The sequence below is a fragment of the Manis javanica genome, unplaced genomic scaffold (assembly GCF_040802235.1).
Source record: "Manis javanica isolate MJ-LG unplaced genomic scaffold, MJ_LKY HiC_scaffold_35, whole genome shotgun sequence".
Taxonomy (NCBI): Eukaryota; Metazoa; Chordata; class Mammalia; order Pholidota; family Manidae; genus Manis; species Manis javanica.
In genome coordinates this window covers 448,876-467,494 of record NW_027332181.1, presented here as the reverse complement: position 1 = coordinate 467,494, position 18,619 = coordinate 448,876, and the positions used below count along the sequence as shown (strand labels likewise).

General features: G+C 40.0%; 1 protein-coding gene across 1 annotated transcript in view; it reads right to left on the bottom strand.

Annotated features, from left to right (window-relative positions):
* Positions 1-15,944: 15,944 nt before the first annotated feature.
* LOC140847667 (protein mab-21-like 3) overlaps positions 15,945-18,619 on the bottom strand; it is a 50,553-nt gene continuing 47,878 nt past the window's right edge. Inside the window, 1 exon segment of the mRNA XM_073228394.1 lies at positions 15,945-16,227. Within this exon segment, the coding sequence (XP_073084495.1) occupies positions 15,994-16,227 (234 nt within the window). The 3' untranslated portion in view covers positions 15,945-15,993.

Genomic DNA, 18,619 nt, shown 5'->3' with positions numbered 1-18,619 from the left:
CACCTGGCAGGAAATGAGTCCTTCACCTCTTTATTCCATCCAGAGGGATTTGGGTGACATCACATACATGTTCTTTCTCATCACATACTCGCAGTGATGTCCCTAGGCCTCTTTCAAGTTATAGAACCACACTGATATAGGGTGGAACCAAGATGGCAGCGTGAGTAGAGCAGCAGAAATCTCCTACCAAAACCACATATATTTATGAAAATATAACAAAGACAACTCTTCCTAGAATAGAGACCAGAGGACACAGGACAACATTCAGACCACATCCACACCTGCGAGAACACAGCGCCTTGCGAAGGGGGTAACATACAAGCCCCAGCCCGGAAGGATGCAAGCGCCTCTCCCCCCAGCTCCTGGCGGGAGGAGAGGAGTCAGAGCGAGGAGGGAGAGGGAGCCCAGGACTGCTGATCACCCAGCCCCAGCCATCTGGACCAGAGCGCAGACACAGTGCATGCAGGGGATCCTGGATACTAGGGAAACAGGTCAGCAAGACCTGTGAGCTGGTCCCTGAGGCCGGCGCCCGGGGACAAAGAAAAGCCAATGGCTTTTTTTTTTTTTTTAATTATTTACTTAATTTTTTTTTTTTTTTTTTGCGAGTGCTTTTTGGAAGTCTTAAAGGGACAGGGACCACAAAACCGGACGGATGCATCCCGGGACACTTAGTCCGGCAGCATGGAATCTAGGGATCTCTGGGCACTCTAACCCCCTGGGCAGCAGGGAGCACAGAGGCCCCTCACGGAGATAAACACCATCCCGGCTGCTCCCCCTCCAACATGGCTCCACCATATCGGAGCAGCAGCCCGAGGCAAGCCACGCCCAGGGCAACAGCAGAGATAAACTCCATAGCAGCCCGGCAGGAATCATAAGCCCTGTCTGTGCGCAGCTACCCAGCACAAGCCACAAGAGGGAGATGGCTGTTCTCCCAGGGCGGAAGGCCACAAACCAACAAGAAGGAAAGTTCTTCCAGCCATCACTCGTGCCAGCTCTGCAAACTATCTCTATCACCATGAAAAGGCAAAATTAGAGGCAGACAAAGATCAGACAGACAACACCTGAGAAGGAGACAGACCTAACCAGTCTTCCTGAAAAAGAAATCAAAATAAAAATCATAAACATGCTGATGGAGATGCAGAGAAATATACAAGAGCTAAGGGATGAAGTCTGGAGGGAGATTACAGATGCCCAGAAAGAGATTACAGAAGTGAAACAAACTCTGGAAGGATTTAAGAGCAGAATGGATAAGATGCAAGAGGCCATTGATGGAATAGAAACCAGAGAACAGGAACGCATAGAAGCTGATGCAGAGAGAGATAAAAGGATCTCCAGGAATGAAACAATATTGAGAGAACTGTGTGACCAATCCAAAAGGAACAATATCCGTATTATAGGGGTACCAGAAGAAGAAGAAGAGAAAAAGGGATAGAAAGTGTCTTTGAAGAAATACTTGCTGAAAACTTCCCCAAACTGGGGGAGGAAATATTCGAACAGACCATGGAAATACACAGAACTCCCAACAGAACAGACCCAAGGAGGACAACACCAAAACACATAATAATTAAAATGGCAAAGATCAAGGACAAAGAAAGAGTTTTAAAGGCAGCTAGAGAGAAAAAGGTCACCTTTAAAGGAAAACTCATCAGGCTATCATCAGACTTCTTGATAGAAACCTTACACCTTACAGGCCAGAAGAGAATGGCATGATATATTTAATGCAATGAAACAGAAGGGCCTTGAATGAAGGATACTGTATCCAGCACGATTATCATTTAAATACGGTGGAGGGATTAAACAATTACCAGACAAGCAAAAGTTGAGGGAATTTGCCTCCCACAAACCACCTCTACATGGCACCTTACAGCGACTGCTCTAGATGGGAGCACTCCCAAAAAAAAGCACAGAACGAAACACCCAACATATGAAGAATGGAGGAGGAGGAATACAAAGGGAGAGAAGAAAACAATCTCCAGACAGTGTATATAACAGCTCAATAAGCAAGCTAAGTTAGGCAGTAAGATACTAAAGAAGCTAACCTTGAACCTTTGGTAACCACGAATCTAAAGCCTGCAATGGCAATAAGTACATATCTTTTAATAGGCACACTAAATGTAAATGGACAGAATGCACCAATCAAAAGACACAGAGTAATAGAATGAATAAAAAAGCCAGACCCATCTATATGCTGCGTACAAGAATCTCACCTCAAACCCAAAGACATACACAGACTAAAAGTCAAGGGATGGAAAAACATATTTCAGGCAAACAACAGAGAGAAGAAAGCAGGCATTGCAGTACTAGTATCAGACAAAATAGACTTCAAAACAAAGAAAGTAACAAGAGACAAAGAAGGACATTACATAATGATAAATGGCTCAGTCCAACCAGAGGATATAACCATTCTAAATATATATGCACCCAACACAGGAGCACCACCATATCTGAAACAAATACTACGAGAACTAAAGGGGGAAACAGAATGCAATGCATTCATGTTAGGACACTTCAACACGCCACTCACCCCAAAGGATAGATCCATTGGACAGAAAATAAGGACACAGAGGCACTCAACAACACACTAGAACAAATGGACCTAATAGACATCTATAGAACTCTACATCCAAAAGCAACAGGATATACATTCTCCTCAAGTGCACATGGAACATTCTCCAGAATAGACTACATACTAGCTCACAAAAAGAGCCTCAGTAAATTACAAAAGATTGAAATTCTACCAACCAACTTTCCAGACCACAAAGGTATAAAACTAGAAATAAATTCTACAAAGAAAACAAAAAGGCTCACAAACACATGGAGGCATAACAACATCCTCCTAAATAATCAATGGATCAATGAACAAATTAAAATAGAGATCAAGGAATATATGGAAACAAATGACAACAACAACACAAAGCCCCAACTTCTGTGGGACACAGTGAAAGCAGTCTTAAGAGGAAAGTATATAGCGATCCAGGCACACTTGAAGAAGGAAGAACAATCCCAAATGAATAGTCTAACATCACAATTATCAAAACTGGAAAAAGAAGAACAAATGAGGCTTAAAATCAGAAGAAGGAGGGACATAATAAAGATCAGGGAAGAAATAAACAAAATTGAGAAGAATAAAACAATAGCAAAATCAACAAAACCAAGAGCTGGTTCTTTGAGAAAATAAACAAAACAGATAAGCCTCCAGCCAAACTTATTAAGAGAAAAAGAGAATCAACACAAACCAACAGAATCAGAAATGAGAATGGAAAAATCATGACAGACTCCACAGAAATACAAAGAATTATTAAAGACTACCATGAAAACCTATATGCCAACAAGCCGGAATACCTAGAAGAAATGGACAACTTCCTAGAAAAATACAAACTTCCAAGACTGACCAAGGAAGAAATACAAAAGTTAAACAAACCAATTACGAGCAAAGAAATTCAAACGGTAATCAAAAAACTACCCAAGAACAAAACCCCCGGGCTGGACGGATTTACCTCGGAATTTTATCAGACACACAGAGAAGACATAATACCCATTCTCCTTGAAGTTTTCAAAAAACAGAAGTGGAGGGAATACTCCCAAACTTATTCTATGAAGCCAACATCACCCTAATACCAAAACCAGGCAAAGACCCCACTAAAAAAGAAAATTATCACTATCCCTGATGAATATAGATGCAAAAATACTAAATAAAATATTAGCAAACAGAATTCAAAAATATATCAAAAGGATCATACACCAGGACCAAGTGCGGTTCATCCCAGGGATGCAAGGATGGTACAACATTCGCAAATCCATCAACATCATCCACCACATCAACAAAAAGAAAAACCACATGATCATCTCCATAGATGCTGAAATAGCATTTGACAAAATTCAACATCCACTCATGATAAAAACTCTCAGCAAAATGGGTATAGAGGGCAAGTACCTCAACATAATAAAGGCCATATATGATAAACCCACAGCCAACGTTATACTGAACAGCGAGAAGCTGAAAGCTTTTCCTCTGAGATCGGGAACAAGACAGGGATGCCCACTATCCCCACTGTTATTCAACATAGTACTGGAGGTCCTAGCGACGGCAATCAGACAAAACAAAGAAATACAAGGAATCCAGATTGGTAAAGAAGAAGTAAAACTGTCACTATTTGCAGATGACATGATATTGTATATAAAAAACCCTAAGACTCCACTCCAAAACTACTAGAACTGATATCAGAATACAGCAAAGTTGCAGGATACAAAACTAACACACAGAAATCTGTGGCTGTCCTACACACTAACAAGGAACCAATAGAAAGAGAAATCAGGAAAACAACTCCATTCACAACTGCATCAAAAAGAATAAAATACCTAGGAATAAACCTAACCAAAGGAGTAAAAGACCTATACCTTGAAAACTACAAGTCACTCTTAAGAGAAATTAAAGGGGACACTAACAAATGGAAACTCATCCCATTCTCATGGCTAGGAAAAATTAATATCGTCAAAATGGCCATCTGCCCAAAGCAATATACAGACTTGATGCAATCCCTATCAAATTACCAACAACATTTTTCAACGAACTCGAACAAATAGTTCAAAAATTCATATGGAATCACTAAAGACCTCGAATAGCCAAAGCAATCCTGAGAAAGAAGAATAAAGTAGGGGGGATCTCACTCCCCAACTTCAAGCTCTACTACAAAGCCATAGTAATCAAGACAATTTGGTACTGGCACAAGAACAGAGCCACAGACCAGTGGAACAGATTACAGACTCCAGATATTAACCCAAACATATATTGTCAATTAATATTTGATAAAAGAGCCATGGACTTACAATGGCAAAACAACAGTCTCTTCAACAGATGGTGTTGGCAAAACTGGACAGCTACATGTAGGAAAACGAAACTGGACCATTGTCTAACCCCATACATAAAAGTAAATTCAAAATGGATCAAAGACCTGAATGTAAGTCATGAAACCATAAAACTCTTGGAAAAAAACATAGGCAAAAACCTCTTAGACATAAACATGAGTGACCTCTTCTTGAACATCTCTCCCCGGGCAAGGAAAACAACAGCAAAAATGAACAAGTGGAACTATATTAAGCTGAAAAGCTTCTGTACAGCAAAAGACACCATCAATAGAACAAAAAGGTACCCTACAGTATGGGAGAATATATTTCTAAATGACAGATCTGATAAAGGGTTGATGTCCAAAATATATAAAGAGCTCACCCACCTCAACAAACAAAAAACAAATAATCCAATTAAAAAATGGGCAGAGAAACTGAACAGACAGTTCTCCAAAAAAGAAATAGAGATGGCCAACAGACACATGAAAAGATGCTCCACATCGCTAATTATCAGAGAAATGCAAATTAAAACCACAATGAGGTATCACCTCACACCAGTAAGGATGGCTGCTATCCAAAGACAAACAACAAATGTTGGCAAGGTTGTGGAGAAAGGGGAACCCTCCTACACTGCTGGTGGGAATGTAAATTAGTTCAACCATTGTGGAAAGCAGTATGGAGGTTCCTCAGAATGCTCAAAATAGACTTACCATTTGACCCAGGAATTCCACTCCTAGGAATTTACTGTAAGAATGCAGCACTCAAGTTTGAAAAAGACAGATGCACCCATATGTTTATTGCAGCACTATTGACAATAGCCAAGAATTGGAAGTAACCTAAGTGTCCATCAGTAGATGAATGGATAAAGAAGATGTGGTACATATACACAATGGAATATTATTCAGCCATAAGAAGAAAACAAATCCTACCATTTGCAACAACATGGATGGAGCTAGAGGGTATTATGCTCAGTGAAATAAGCCAAGTGGAGAAAGAGAAATACCAAATGATTTCACTCATCTGTGGAGTATAAGAACAAAGGAAAAACTGAAGGAACAAAACAGCAGCAGAATCACAGAACCTAAGAATGGACTAACAGGTACCAAAGGGAAAGGGACTGGGGAGGATGGGTGGGTAGGGAGAGATAAAGGGGGGAGAAGGGGCTATTCTGATTAGCATGCATAATGGGGGGGTGGGAGAAAGGGGAGGGCTGTACAACACAAAGACAGGTAGTGATTATACAACATTTTGCTATGCTGATGGACAGTGACTGTAAGAGGGTTTGTGGGGGGGACCTGGTATAGGGGAGAGCCTAGTAAACATAATGTTCTTCATGTAATTGTAGATTAAAGATAACAATAAAAAAAGGAGAAAAGGGGGTTTACTCCATGATAGGATAAAACTAACTGCAAATCACCGAGTAATGCATGCTTTAAATATCCCTAATTTTGATCATTTAAAGGGTGTGAGATGATCAGCTATGGAAGTACATTTTTCTGATAATATTCCTTTCTCTTAAAAAAAAAAAAAAGGAAAAAAGGCAGTTCCTGTGTGGTCATCTCCAATAGGTTCTTCACAATGGTATAAAGGGCATATCAAAGTGGGGGCAAAGGGTTAGTTTGTGTTTATACAGAGGATCAAAGCCTAATTTGGCTACCCAGTAAACAAATTAAGATACGATATGAAGAAGAACTTCCAACATCAACATTCTCTGGAAGAGTCATTCCAGAAGATGATCATCAAAAAATTTCAACAAAGATCCTGGTGCTGTTGCAGTTGTAGCCGCATTCATCCCACCAGTTCCTGGACTTGCCATTGGAATGAAAAAGGAGATATCTAAGCTGGCCTGTGCATACAGTAAAACAACAAATTTGACTGGATCTATACTGTCGGAACTCAACCAAGAATTATGAGAAGTACAGGTTGCAGCGCTCCAAAATCTTGCACTATAGACTATCTACTGTTAAAAGAACATATGGGATGTGAACAGTTCCCAGGAATGTGTTGTTTTAATTTGTCTGATTTTTCTCAAAATATTCAAACTCAGTCAGACAATATCCATTATATCATTGATAAGTTTTCACAAATGCCTTGGGTGCCTAACTGGTTTTCTTGTTTTTACTGGATATGGCTGGTAATCCTTGATCTGCTTTGGTGATGTAGCTGTATTCCTATTATGTTAATGTGTACACGCAATTTAATTAGGTTAAAACCTGTACAAACTTATGTTACACTACAAGAAGATATGTCAATGAAATAATCAATCTTCCCATGTTTTCTTCCATCTACTACTTCTATAGCTTCTCCTCTTCCTTCATAATTACAACCCCTAAGTAGAATTCATGCCTCATATCGAAATTACCGAGTATCATAATTCTTCCAAGTGGTAAAGATACCTCAAGACAAATGCTGGGCATAGAAGTCACAGGGCATAAATCTGCCAAAAAGTAAAAAGCTAACCTAACCTTTTCAAACAATATTGCTTCTCTCTCACTTACCAACTTAACATTTCCCTGTATGGCTCCGGAAGATGACTGGTTAGGCAGAGACGGGCAAGATTCCTCAAGGGAGGAACAACCTAAGACAGGCACAGTCGCAGGGGGGCCATCAGATGAGAAATTGGGAATCAACAGAGGTGAGGCCTAGAACCTCACCCCCCCATTATGAGAGAAATCTTCTGCATCCGTGGATGTTTTGCTGCCCTTGTCTAGCTTGGAGTAATACTTAGTCCATAGGCACACACCTGATCATCTACATTTGCCCTTTTACAGAACTAAACTATGTTTTCTACCTTTATCTTGCATCTACCTACCACTTCAGCATTTTTATTTAAAAATAATAATAATAATAATAAGGGAGAAATGTGGGATTCACATATAAATCAAGTATAAAAATCAAATAATCATAATTGACCTGATTGTTTATAGTTCATGAAGCGTGATTGAAATCAAAAGTTTCTGTGATGACTGCCCTTGCACTGTTCACCATGTAAGAACTTATTCACTATGTAAGAACTTGTCCACCATGTAAGAACTTGTTCGTCATCCTTCAGAAGATTGGAGACTGTTGAGAATTAGGCTTGGGGTTGATTAATGATTGTGCATTGAGTCCCCTATACAGAATTTTATTGTTGTTAACAACCATATGATCAATAAATATGAGATGCCCTCTCAAAAAAAAAAATTCTCTTTAGGCTATTTTTCCTACCATATTTTCCATTTAAAAATGCTTTTCATTTTCCTCTCATTTTATTTGATCCCCCTTAACCTCCAAGATTTGACTAATCTGTTTCTCTCCACTCTTTGGAGGTGTTGGGTAATGGACAGAGTGGTACTCAGGTATTTTTTTTAAAAGGGCTTCCTTTGTATAGTTATATCAAAGGTATTGATGCCCTGTGGAGTATAAGCTTGAGGAATTCTCTACAAGAATTACATGATTCTGCCTGAGCAGTCATGGATACTTACCTTTGGTGGGGTTCACACCTGTTATGTTGGAACTGCCTACGGAAACACCAGGAATTATCTAGAGTATACAGGAGGCCTGGCTAGAGCTGTGCCCTTGGACATACAGGGATTACAGATGATATTTGAAGGTACAGGAATGGGTAAAATTGCCTAGGCTGAGTGTGTAGAGTTTGAAGAGAAGAGAGGCCAGGGCTGAGCCCTTGATGGAGGGGTGACAACCTTTAGGGGTAGCAGAGGAGAAGTGGGAAAGGAGACCAAGAAGGAAAAGAAGGAGCAGCAACAGACTGCGGTCACAGGAACCTAGAGAAGAGGAACCTTCTAGGTCAGGAGAGGTCAGCTGTGCCAAATGCCTCTGAGAGGTTGTGTAAGATGAGACCTGAGAAGTGGCATTTGATTTAGCATGGAGTGTGGGGCAGAAGCCACATTTGAGTTTATGTGTGAATGACTATTCCAGCTGGCTTGGGTCAGGCTATGTATCCAGTAGTACAGCAGATTAGGCACTCTGTATAACCCTACCAACTGAAAGAGCTAAAATGCTGGGTTAAACACATATATTTTAAAACCCCTATAAGTCTCCCTGAGATTGAATGAAAGTAGTAAGTCCACAGACTCCAAAAATTAAGTAAAACTAGGTAAGTGAACAAACAAAGCTCACTTTTATCCTGAAGGGTTTGCTGACCCCTAGAGACAGGGACTTTTCATTGGCAGCTATACAAGCCTAGAGGACAGGTGGGAATGTCTCAGGCCTGCCTGTGGTGGGAAATATAGTACTGTTCTCCTGCATAAATTTGGAGCACAAAGACTATGCCCTTAGATGAAAGGTGAATAAGAAACAAATCTGCCATGAAGAATGAATCTAGCCTGTCCTGACCCTGGCACTGGAGGGATGAAAGAAATTCCCCCAAAGGTTTGCAACCACAAGCTAGACTCAAATGTTTTCTGTCTGAATCCATCTATCTATAGACATGAAAAATCTCAAACATTTAAACTTAATTTAAATGGTCTTGGGTTGTTAGTACTCTCAGATAACTGGCAGGATTAAAAATAAAATCCTTTCTAAGTACCTCAGACAACTCCAACGCAGACCTCAAACAATTCTCACAGATAAAGTTTTAAGGAAAAGGGAACAGTTCACATTTAAAATTTATAAAACACTCAAGGAAACAAGCTCTATGACAATCAGCAAAAAAATTAACAAAGACCAGCAGAAACAACCAAAGACTTCAGATATTAGAATCTCAGACATGGAATATAGAACAATTATGTTTATTATATTTAAGCAAATAAAAGAGAAGCTTAAGAATATGAGCAGGAACAAGGGCTTTTAAAGAATGAACAGGAAGTCTTGATAAATAATCAAATAGGTTTTTAAAATAAGAACTATGACACTGGAAATTGAATATTCAGTACATCAATTAAACATTAGATTAGATGCAGCTAAAGAGTGTCAACTAGAAGACAAATCCAAAGAAATTACTAAGAATGCAATTTTGACTGATTAAAAATATTCAGATTATAACAAGTTAATTTTAAGTAAAAAGATAGAGGGTAGAATAGAGTCTACTATACATTAAATTGGCTTTCCTCCTATAATGGAATATAGAAAGAATGGGGAAGATGCAATAGTATTAACTGCTGAGAATTTTCCAGAAACTGGAAATAATTCCTCAGACTCAGGAAGCCTAACAAATCCAAAGAAAAAGAGAGACAGATGTCTGAGGGAAAGAACAGGGGTGGGGAGAGGGAGTGGAGAGAGGGAAGGGAGGGATGGGGAGAAGACAGAAATCATTAAAGGCAGCTAGAGAGAAAAGGCAGACACCCTATGAATAAACAGCAAATGGTCTAATGATTCACTTGTAAATAGCAACAATGGAAAACACCTTCAATTTGCTGAGAACAACTATGTGAACCTAAAAGAAAATACTTGGAGAAACTATCTTTGAAGAATGTAGGCGACTAAGGGCAATTTCAGACAAAAAAAACCCAGAGATTTTACGCTTGCATACTCTCACTATATGAAATGCTAGAGCATGTAGTCCAAGCAGAAGAAAAATGATCCCTGATAGAAAGTTCGAGATTCAAGAAAGAGTGGTGAGAAAAGATAGTGGCAAATATATAAATAAGGAAGAATTTTATAAAATAATAATAAAATATCCATTTTATGTACATGTGTGTATGTGTGTGGAGGGGTAGCAAACAGGCTAAACCAAAATCCTGTGGCACGAATGCAGAGAACATGGGATGGGGGCTGGTGGAGCCAAACTTCCCAGAGTCCTTATTGAAGGCAAATAAAGGTATTGATTAACTTTTGACTTTCATCTGTAGAATTTAGTTTATATTGACAAATAGTCTTGGTAACCATTAAAAGTACAGAGGTAGCATATGGACCTTCCAAACGAGTCAAGGAGGGGAAAGGGAATGAAAAAAGAAAAAAATACCTTTAATATTTGGAAAGGCAAGAAGGCAGAGAGAGTGGCAGAGATTTACAAAATGGGTCAAATAGAAAGTACATAACAAGAGAGTGGCAATAAATTCTGTTGCTCATATGTAAATAGACATGGTCAAAAGACCTCAGCCGCCAGATGGGATTTTTTTTTTAGAAAACCAACCATTTACAAGAGATACAGTTATCTACAACATAAAGATACAAACATATTGAAACTTAAAGGATGAAGAAAGATATACTAGGTAACTAATAACCAAAATTAAGTGTTGTCCTTATGTTAGTATCAGACAAAACTTATGTTTAGGCAAAAATTGTTTCAATAAAGGTCACCTTATAACACTAAAATCTTCAATTAGCAGGGAAGACATACAAATTCTAAACCTGTATGTCCCTAACAATAATGGTCTCAGAGCATATGAAGCAAAATTTTGACAGAATTGTAATAAGAAATGGAAAAATCCACACTCCTAATGAGATTTTAAAACAACTCTCCAAGTAAATGTAAGAAAATGCAGCCACAAGGAAATCTTTAAAATATAGAAATCTGAGCAGTGTATGATCTAATTGATATTTCTTGAATGTTGCATCTAAACTTATGTACCTTCTTTGTATGCACATGAAACAATGAAGATGTGCTCAGCTAAAAAGCTGACCTTACTGAGTAGCAAAGGATTAGCGCCTTTCAGACCACTTCTGACTGTAGTGCAATTTAGTTAAAAATCAGTAACAAAAACATTACTAGGGAACACAGTATATTTGAAAATATTACTTTTTAAGAACTAAGCATTTAATGAGTAGAAATTTAAAACTAAATAGAACTCAAAGATGAAAATACAATATACCAAAACCTGTACAATTTCATTAAAATTATATTAACAGGAAATTTATATACTTAGAAAAGAAAAATAACAGGATTTCTGAGCTAAGCTCTTAAAAAGTTATATTAGGGGCTCTCTTGTCCCCTCCAGGCGTGAGCCAGGAGCTCTGTCCTCTCGCTTTCTCTCTAAATAAAGCCTCTGCTTTGCTCTCCTAAAAAAAAAAAAAAAAAGTTGTATTAAAAAAAAAGAACATCAGAATAGAGCTTAAGAAAGTAGAGGGAAAGAAAGATATAAACAGAAGTTAATGAAACAGAAAGTAAATATATAATAGATAAGATCAACAAAACTAACAATTGATTCTTTGATAAATCTCTAACAGACTTATCAAAAAGATGGGCAAAGATGCATCAGAATTTAAATTGATAACAATGAAATATTATGAATAATGTTTTGCAAAATTTGAAAACAGATGAAATGGATAAATTCTGGTAAAATACAAATTAACACCTGTTCAAGAAGAAATAGAAAACCTAAATAACCTTTATCCCCAGAAGAAAATGAATAATAGTTTAAAATCTTCTGACAAACACAACACAAGGCCTAGTCAGCTTTTTGGATGTTTTACCAAATTTGCAAACAATGGGATTATCTTGATTTTATTTGAATAGAAAAACCAGAGAGCACTTCTTAACTCTGGTGAAAGGCACAACTATCCAATTTTAGAGAGCAATATAGGAGTGTATCTCCATGACATTAAAAATGGGATGGATTTCTTAAAAAGACACAAAATGTGCTCTATTATAATGGAGAAAGCCACTGAAAATTCACCTTCACTAAAATGGAGAATTTAGATGATGTTACCACTTCAGAAAATATGTTGACATGACCTCGTAAATGTAAACATACATATATTCTTAAAATATTCTCTAAATCTGTAATTTCACTCGTGTACATTCCCTTAAAAGACTTGAGTACATCAGAAGTCCTGCATAAGAATGTGCAAATCACTAAAACTGGAAACAACCCCCATGCTCAAGTACAGAAACATAAAGTGACATAATCTTACAGTGGAATATTATACATCAGTGAACAGGAACAAACTACTGTCACATGCAATCACATGGGAGAGTTTCAAAAGCATACTTCGGGCATAAGCAAATCACAGAAGAACGTACAGCACAATTCCATTCATATAAAGCTCAGAAACAGGCACATTAAAAAGACAGTAGGATATATGTAAGTCATATTTTGTTCATTCTAAAACACATCTTTTAACATTTTAATGTCTCTAAAAATGGGATGTAGCTTATAATCAGTGGTGTCTTGCAATTACATTTAACAGGATGTTTTCTTAGACATGAAATAATACATCTTCTAATTGCTGGGGGCTTAGGTTCACTGAAGTACGGGAGGTGGCAAAACTACAAAGAAAAGCAGAATGACTACAATCAAATTTGAGATCATGATCATTTATGTCAGGGAGGGAGGGAAAGGGAATAGAAGAGGTACACAGGAGCATTCTAAAGTACTCGCAAAATACTGTTTTTTAATCTATCTAGTGAGTATATTCGAGTTCATTTCATTATTATTCTTTAAACCGTTCAGACTCCTTGCATGTATGATATTTTCACAAATAAAAGTGATGAGCAAAGGCAGTGGAGATGCATGTACCTCAGGAAGCTGGACAGAGAAGGGGAGAAGAGAGGCAGGAGATAGTTGCAGGAGGATGTGGGAGACGCTATAGGAAGTAAATGTAAAGATGTCCCTGAGAAGTTGGGAGCATCTGTCTATTGCATGTGGAGAAATCAGGAGAGATACTTCCTCTATTTTAGTGAGAGGGACAAAGGATAAGACAGCTTTATGGGGTTGTGGTACGATATTATGTATGTTCTCCTTGTAAGAGTTTTTAATCTCTTTACTTATACATGGGGATAGTTATCAGAAATAGCAGAGGCAGAGGAATGGCCATGAGAAGCAGGAGGCTAAAATGTCAAACATTTATTCAACAGTTACTCCATGGCAGGTAATAAGTGAAGTTTTTATATCCATTATTCCATTTATTCCCTTAACCAAAGTGATGAGGTATATATGCTCTTATGATGCCTGTGTAAGTTTTCCAGGGAGGCCATAACAAAATACCACAGACTACATGGCTTGAACAACAGACAGATATTTTCTCACACTTTGGGAGGCTAAAAGGCCAAGATCAAGGTGCCTGCAGTATTGGTTTCTGCTGAAGCCTCTCTCCTGGGCTTGCAGACAGCCTCTTCTCTTTGCACTTTGACCATAGTGTCTTCCTCTTCTAAGAACATCATCAAGTTTATCTGATTAGGGAAAACAGTTCCCTAACGGCTGCTTTTTTAACTTTAACTTAATTACCTCTTTAAGGGCACAGTCTCCAAAAACAGTCACATTCTGAGGTACTGGGGGTGAGGGCTTCAAAGTATGAATTTTGTGGGGGCACAATTCAGCCCACCACAATGCCCACAAGAAAATGGAGATGGAGAGAGGGTGAAAACCCTGCGGGCCTGCAGTTAGTGTCAGAGCTGGGGCGCAAATGCAGTCACCCCAGGTGGCAGACGAGCACCAGCCATCCCACCATGGAACAGTCCTATGCCTGGAAGACTGGAGATGAATGGAGACGAGGAAAAACAAAAAAGCCAATCAGAACAAAGGAGCAACATTACCAGGTTTTTCAGAGTTGTGGAATCTGTCTTGGGAAATAGAATAGATGAACTATCCTCTCATGGGCTCCCTTTTTAAATCTGAGCGTTAGGCAGAAAGACTGTGATGGTGAGCCAAAATGGCAGGAAAAGTCAACAGTTTAACTTCAGCTGAAACCCACTGTCCCTGGTTCCCTGTTGAAGTTATGGGCCAAGGAGGGTGACACCTGCTGGGCTCTGAGGAGTGTGGGTGAGACCCTGGCTCTTCTCACACGCAGTCTCTCACTGCCCTCTGCTGGCCAGCAAGTAGGAACACTCGGCCATCTGGCAGGTGGCCCCACTTCCCTGAAAGCCACAGCTCCATGGGGAATGGTGGGAAGAATTTACTGGAAATTAGACTGTGGAGTGTGTCAGTCTCACTCCTCTCATATACATACACACATTTCAAATCAACGGTGCAGTCAGCTTTCACTGTTTTTGGCATTCCGTGACTGTACATCTGTTTTAAAACTTGGTTCAGCTGTTTCATCATTAAAAAAAAAAACGCTTACGTATCTACCACCTTTTTAAAAATGATTTTTCTCAAAATCCAAGAATATGACAATTTGAATGCAAGCTTGATGACTTAACAAAACACTGGTTTGCTTATCATTTCATGTTTTCAAAAATTATAAATTCACTGTATGTTTGGAAGGATGTTTTTCCTAACATTTTGAAACCATGATTTCCTATGTGACAGACCAGGGACTCCATCATGTGGTTACAGTATTTTTGAAAAAGTAATTGTTTTTATTTTTAAATGTGACTTTTCTTGAAAAAAAAAATCAGTTCATGCTTTTGGGAATTTCACTGTTATATTTTGGGGGAACATGTTCTAATAAAGGATTCCTTTGAGTTGAGAAGCATAAACAAGCACCAGAATAAACTACTGATCTCCCTAAGAACATCTAGAATTCCTGGCTAATATACTGCACTGGGTGTATGGCACTGAGGTCCTCAGTGAAATTCAAAATGCATGAGCTCAAGGGCCTTCATGCTCTTGGGTGGTTCCCCAGGCCCCTTTTATGCAGCCACTAGAACAGGCACTTAAAATGCAAATCAGATCATGATAATGATACCCTTCTGCTCCAGAAGAGGCCAAATGTCACACGTTTGATTTTAGAATAAAATACAAATTCCTTACCAGCTTTACAAAGCCAAGTGATCTGACTCATGCCAGCCCCTCCAAGTCTGCCCTTGGCCCCTTTTCCTTCCCCTTCAGCTGCTTGCATTTTCAGCCTTCAAGGATCTGTGGCTCTATTTCAGTATCCTGTTCCTTCAGGGCACTTGCTACAATTTGTAATAATCCTGTCTATTTATCTGTTTTGGGTGTCATCCCCATCAGGTAAGCCCATGTCCATTTTACTGTTTGTTCAAAGGGTTCTTGTCTCCAACCTCCCTTCAAACAATCGGAGCCTGAGCAAAGGAAAATAAATTCAGAGCTGTCGTTGGTTCAGAATCTATGGCTTGCAGGGGCTTGATGAGAGCCGTCCCCAAAAGAGGTAGCTAGAGATGCTTGCTTGGCTCCAGGGAGGCCTGATTCAGACATCTTGAAGCAGATTTCCTCCCTTAAGTATCACTGTGTGGATGTAATTTCCCCTGCTGCATGTTGCTTCTCTCCTAGGCAGGATCCTGGCATCTGCCTAGGAACAATCCACAGAGAATGAACGAGGTCAAACCAGAATGAAATGTCCAAGAGAGTTCTGGGCAGGGGAGCCTCAGGGCAGGCTGATGTGGGGGTTCTTAAGGAAGGAGGCCAGTTTCTGGGCCACAGTGTCCAACTCACCTGAGTTGGCATATTGAAGGAGGTTGCTCTTTCGCACGAAATAGTGTTTCAGAAAGTGCTGGCTCACGCATTTGTGCAGCTTCCTCACCAGGCGCAGGAATGCTTTGTTGAAGATCTGCCAGTCCTTCAAGCGGGGATATTTCTCACAAGTCCAAAAGAGCACTGTCTGTGGAGGGAAGAGGTGGTGTCAGACATTGTTCTGGGCCACTGAGGACAATATATTGAGCTTACATGGACTTGGAAGGAGGGAGAAAGGAGTCACCTGGGGCAAGCTGGTTCTGCCGTGAGCTCCTGATGCTTGACCTCAGGTGACTCTCAGCCTTGCCCTGCTGGTCTCCTATACCTGTGTTAGTTTATTCTCTCTGCACTGATATTTCCAATGATTGACACTCTCCTTAAATCTGCGATCCGTGGCAGATGCCTTTGCCTCCTACTTTATGGGGAGAATGGAAACCCTCATGCCTGCAAACCATACAGTCCTGCCTGCATGGACATCTTTCTCTCTTCCTCTCTGCATTCGCTACTCCTCCCAATTGGGTGAGTCCCTCTGGAGAGCTCTGGACCTCTCCTTCCGGGAGCTGTATGTGATTGACTTCCCTCTTCCTCCCTGGCTTTAAACCTGTTCAAAGCTCTCCTGCTCACCCAATCCCAGTCTTCCTGCCCTCTCAGCTCTCCACAAAATCAAGAAACATCTCAATTATATGTCATCATTTCCTCTCCTCCAGTTCCCTGATAGAGATTCTTCTGCCATCAGTCCTCAAAAGCTGTTCTCCCTAAGGTGCACTGGCCATGTTGTTTAATCCAAAAAGCCTTTTCCAGGTTTCACCTTACCTGACTTCTGGAAGAATCTGATTATCCCACCCAAACCCTTTTTCTTGAGTCATTCTTCACTTGGCTTCCAGGCCGTATCATGCTTTCTGGGTTTCTCTGGGACTATGGCTACTCCTCGGCATATTGTTCCCTTTGCCTGCCTCTCAAGTGTGGAGTTTTGGAGGCTCAGTACCAGACTCTCTTCTCCTCTCACTGTCTTCTTCCACAACAGCAGCTCTAATCCCCACTAAATACAGGCGTTCTGCAATTTTCTTTCTCCAGCCCAGACTTCTCTCCTGAACTTCTTACTCAGTATCTCTTGGAAATCTGTTATCTCAGTCAATATGTCCCAACTGAACTCACAGCCTTGCCCACAACCTGGTCTGCCCCCAGAGTTGCTTATACACCTAGTTATGCAAGATACAAACCTGGGAGTCATCCCCCTGCTTCACACCTACAGTCAAGTCTTGCCAATTCTGAGTATTTCCCAAATCTACCCACTTACTTTCATCTCCAATATCACCCTTCTCTTCCATCTCCCCTGGACCTCTGTGACAACCGTCTAACCAGGCTGCATCTCTTCTTGTGACTATCCTGTCACCATCACACTACAGCCAACATGATCATTCTGAGGTACACATCTGGGTTTCTTGTCTTCCCATTGTTGGTTAAACATGTGTTGGTCCCTACCCTTGTCTCTGTCCTTGTCTTGCGCTGTGTTCCCTCCTGCACTCCTCCAGCCACACCGGCCTCATGCATGCCCTCTTTCACCACAGGGCCTTTCACATCTGACTCCTTCTCAGGGAGCACACTTCCTCCCCCACTGGCCCAGGAAACGCATCCATCAGGTCGAATTCCTCTATGACTCCCATTGAACACTCTCTTCAACATGTACTTCTCATAAGTAGCAACGATCACAGCAGTGGTCATTTTTATGTTTATTTCTGTGATCCCCTACTAGACTGTAAACTTCATGAGAGCAGAGGACTATACCTATAATCACTCTAATGTTAGTAGCACCCAAAAGAGGAACTGGCCCATGAGAGAAGTCAACAAACATTTATTGACTAAATGAAATAATTAATGTTATGGTTTAGCTGTTGACTCTTTTTAAAACAGTCTTTACTAAAAAGTAACAGAGGAGTTTTAGGTTCACAGCAAGCTACTGAATATGTTTTTATTTAGATTATATGGGTTGAGTAAGTGAGTTGGCAGTAATTTTGCACTAGTCAAGATAACCTACCTACAAAAAATTGTATTAATTCCTCTTGTAGTTGAGCTTTTATTTCCCTAAGCAAACCAAAACAGTTAAGTCTATTATATATAATCAAGCCTCTGTGCCTTTGCGTGGTTGTAGGAATAAAGGAGCCAATCATGGAAGCAATCCCATGCTTCATGGGAAATTGCTTTGGGGAGGAGAGAAAGACCTCATCAGACAGTGTCAGACGTAAGGGGAGGTGACCTGACAGGCACATCCTTCCTGAGGCTGTTTTGCAACCCAATCCTTTCTGCGTTCCCTCAGACTAAAGCCTTCGCAAGGATCCTGCACACTCAAAAAAAAAAGGTGCTGGTGTTCTAACACCATAGAGTCATCAGCCATGGCCAGCCCAGTGTCTAGATGTGAGAACATTCTGCTCTTGGGCCAAGGGTTGGGGACCAGAGGAAAGCCAAGGTGTGCTGTTTCTGCTCATGTCACCCTTCTCAACAAATAACCCTCTTTATACATGCCCATTCTTGAGAATGCCCAA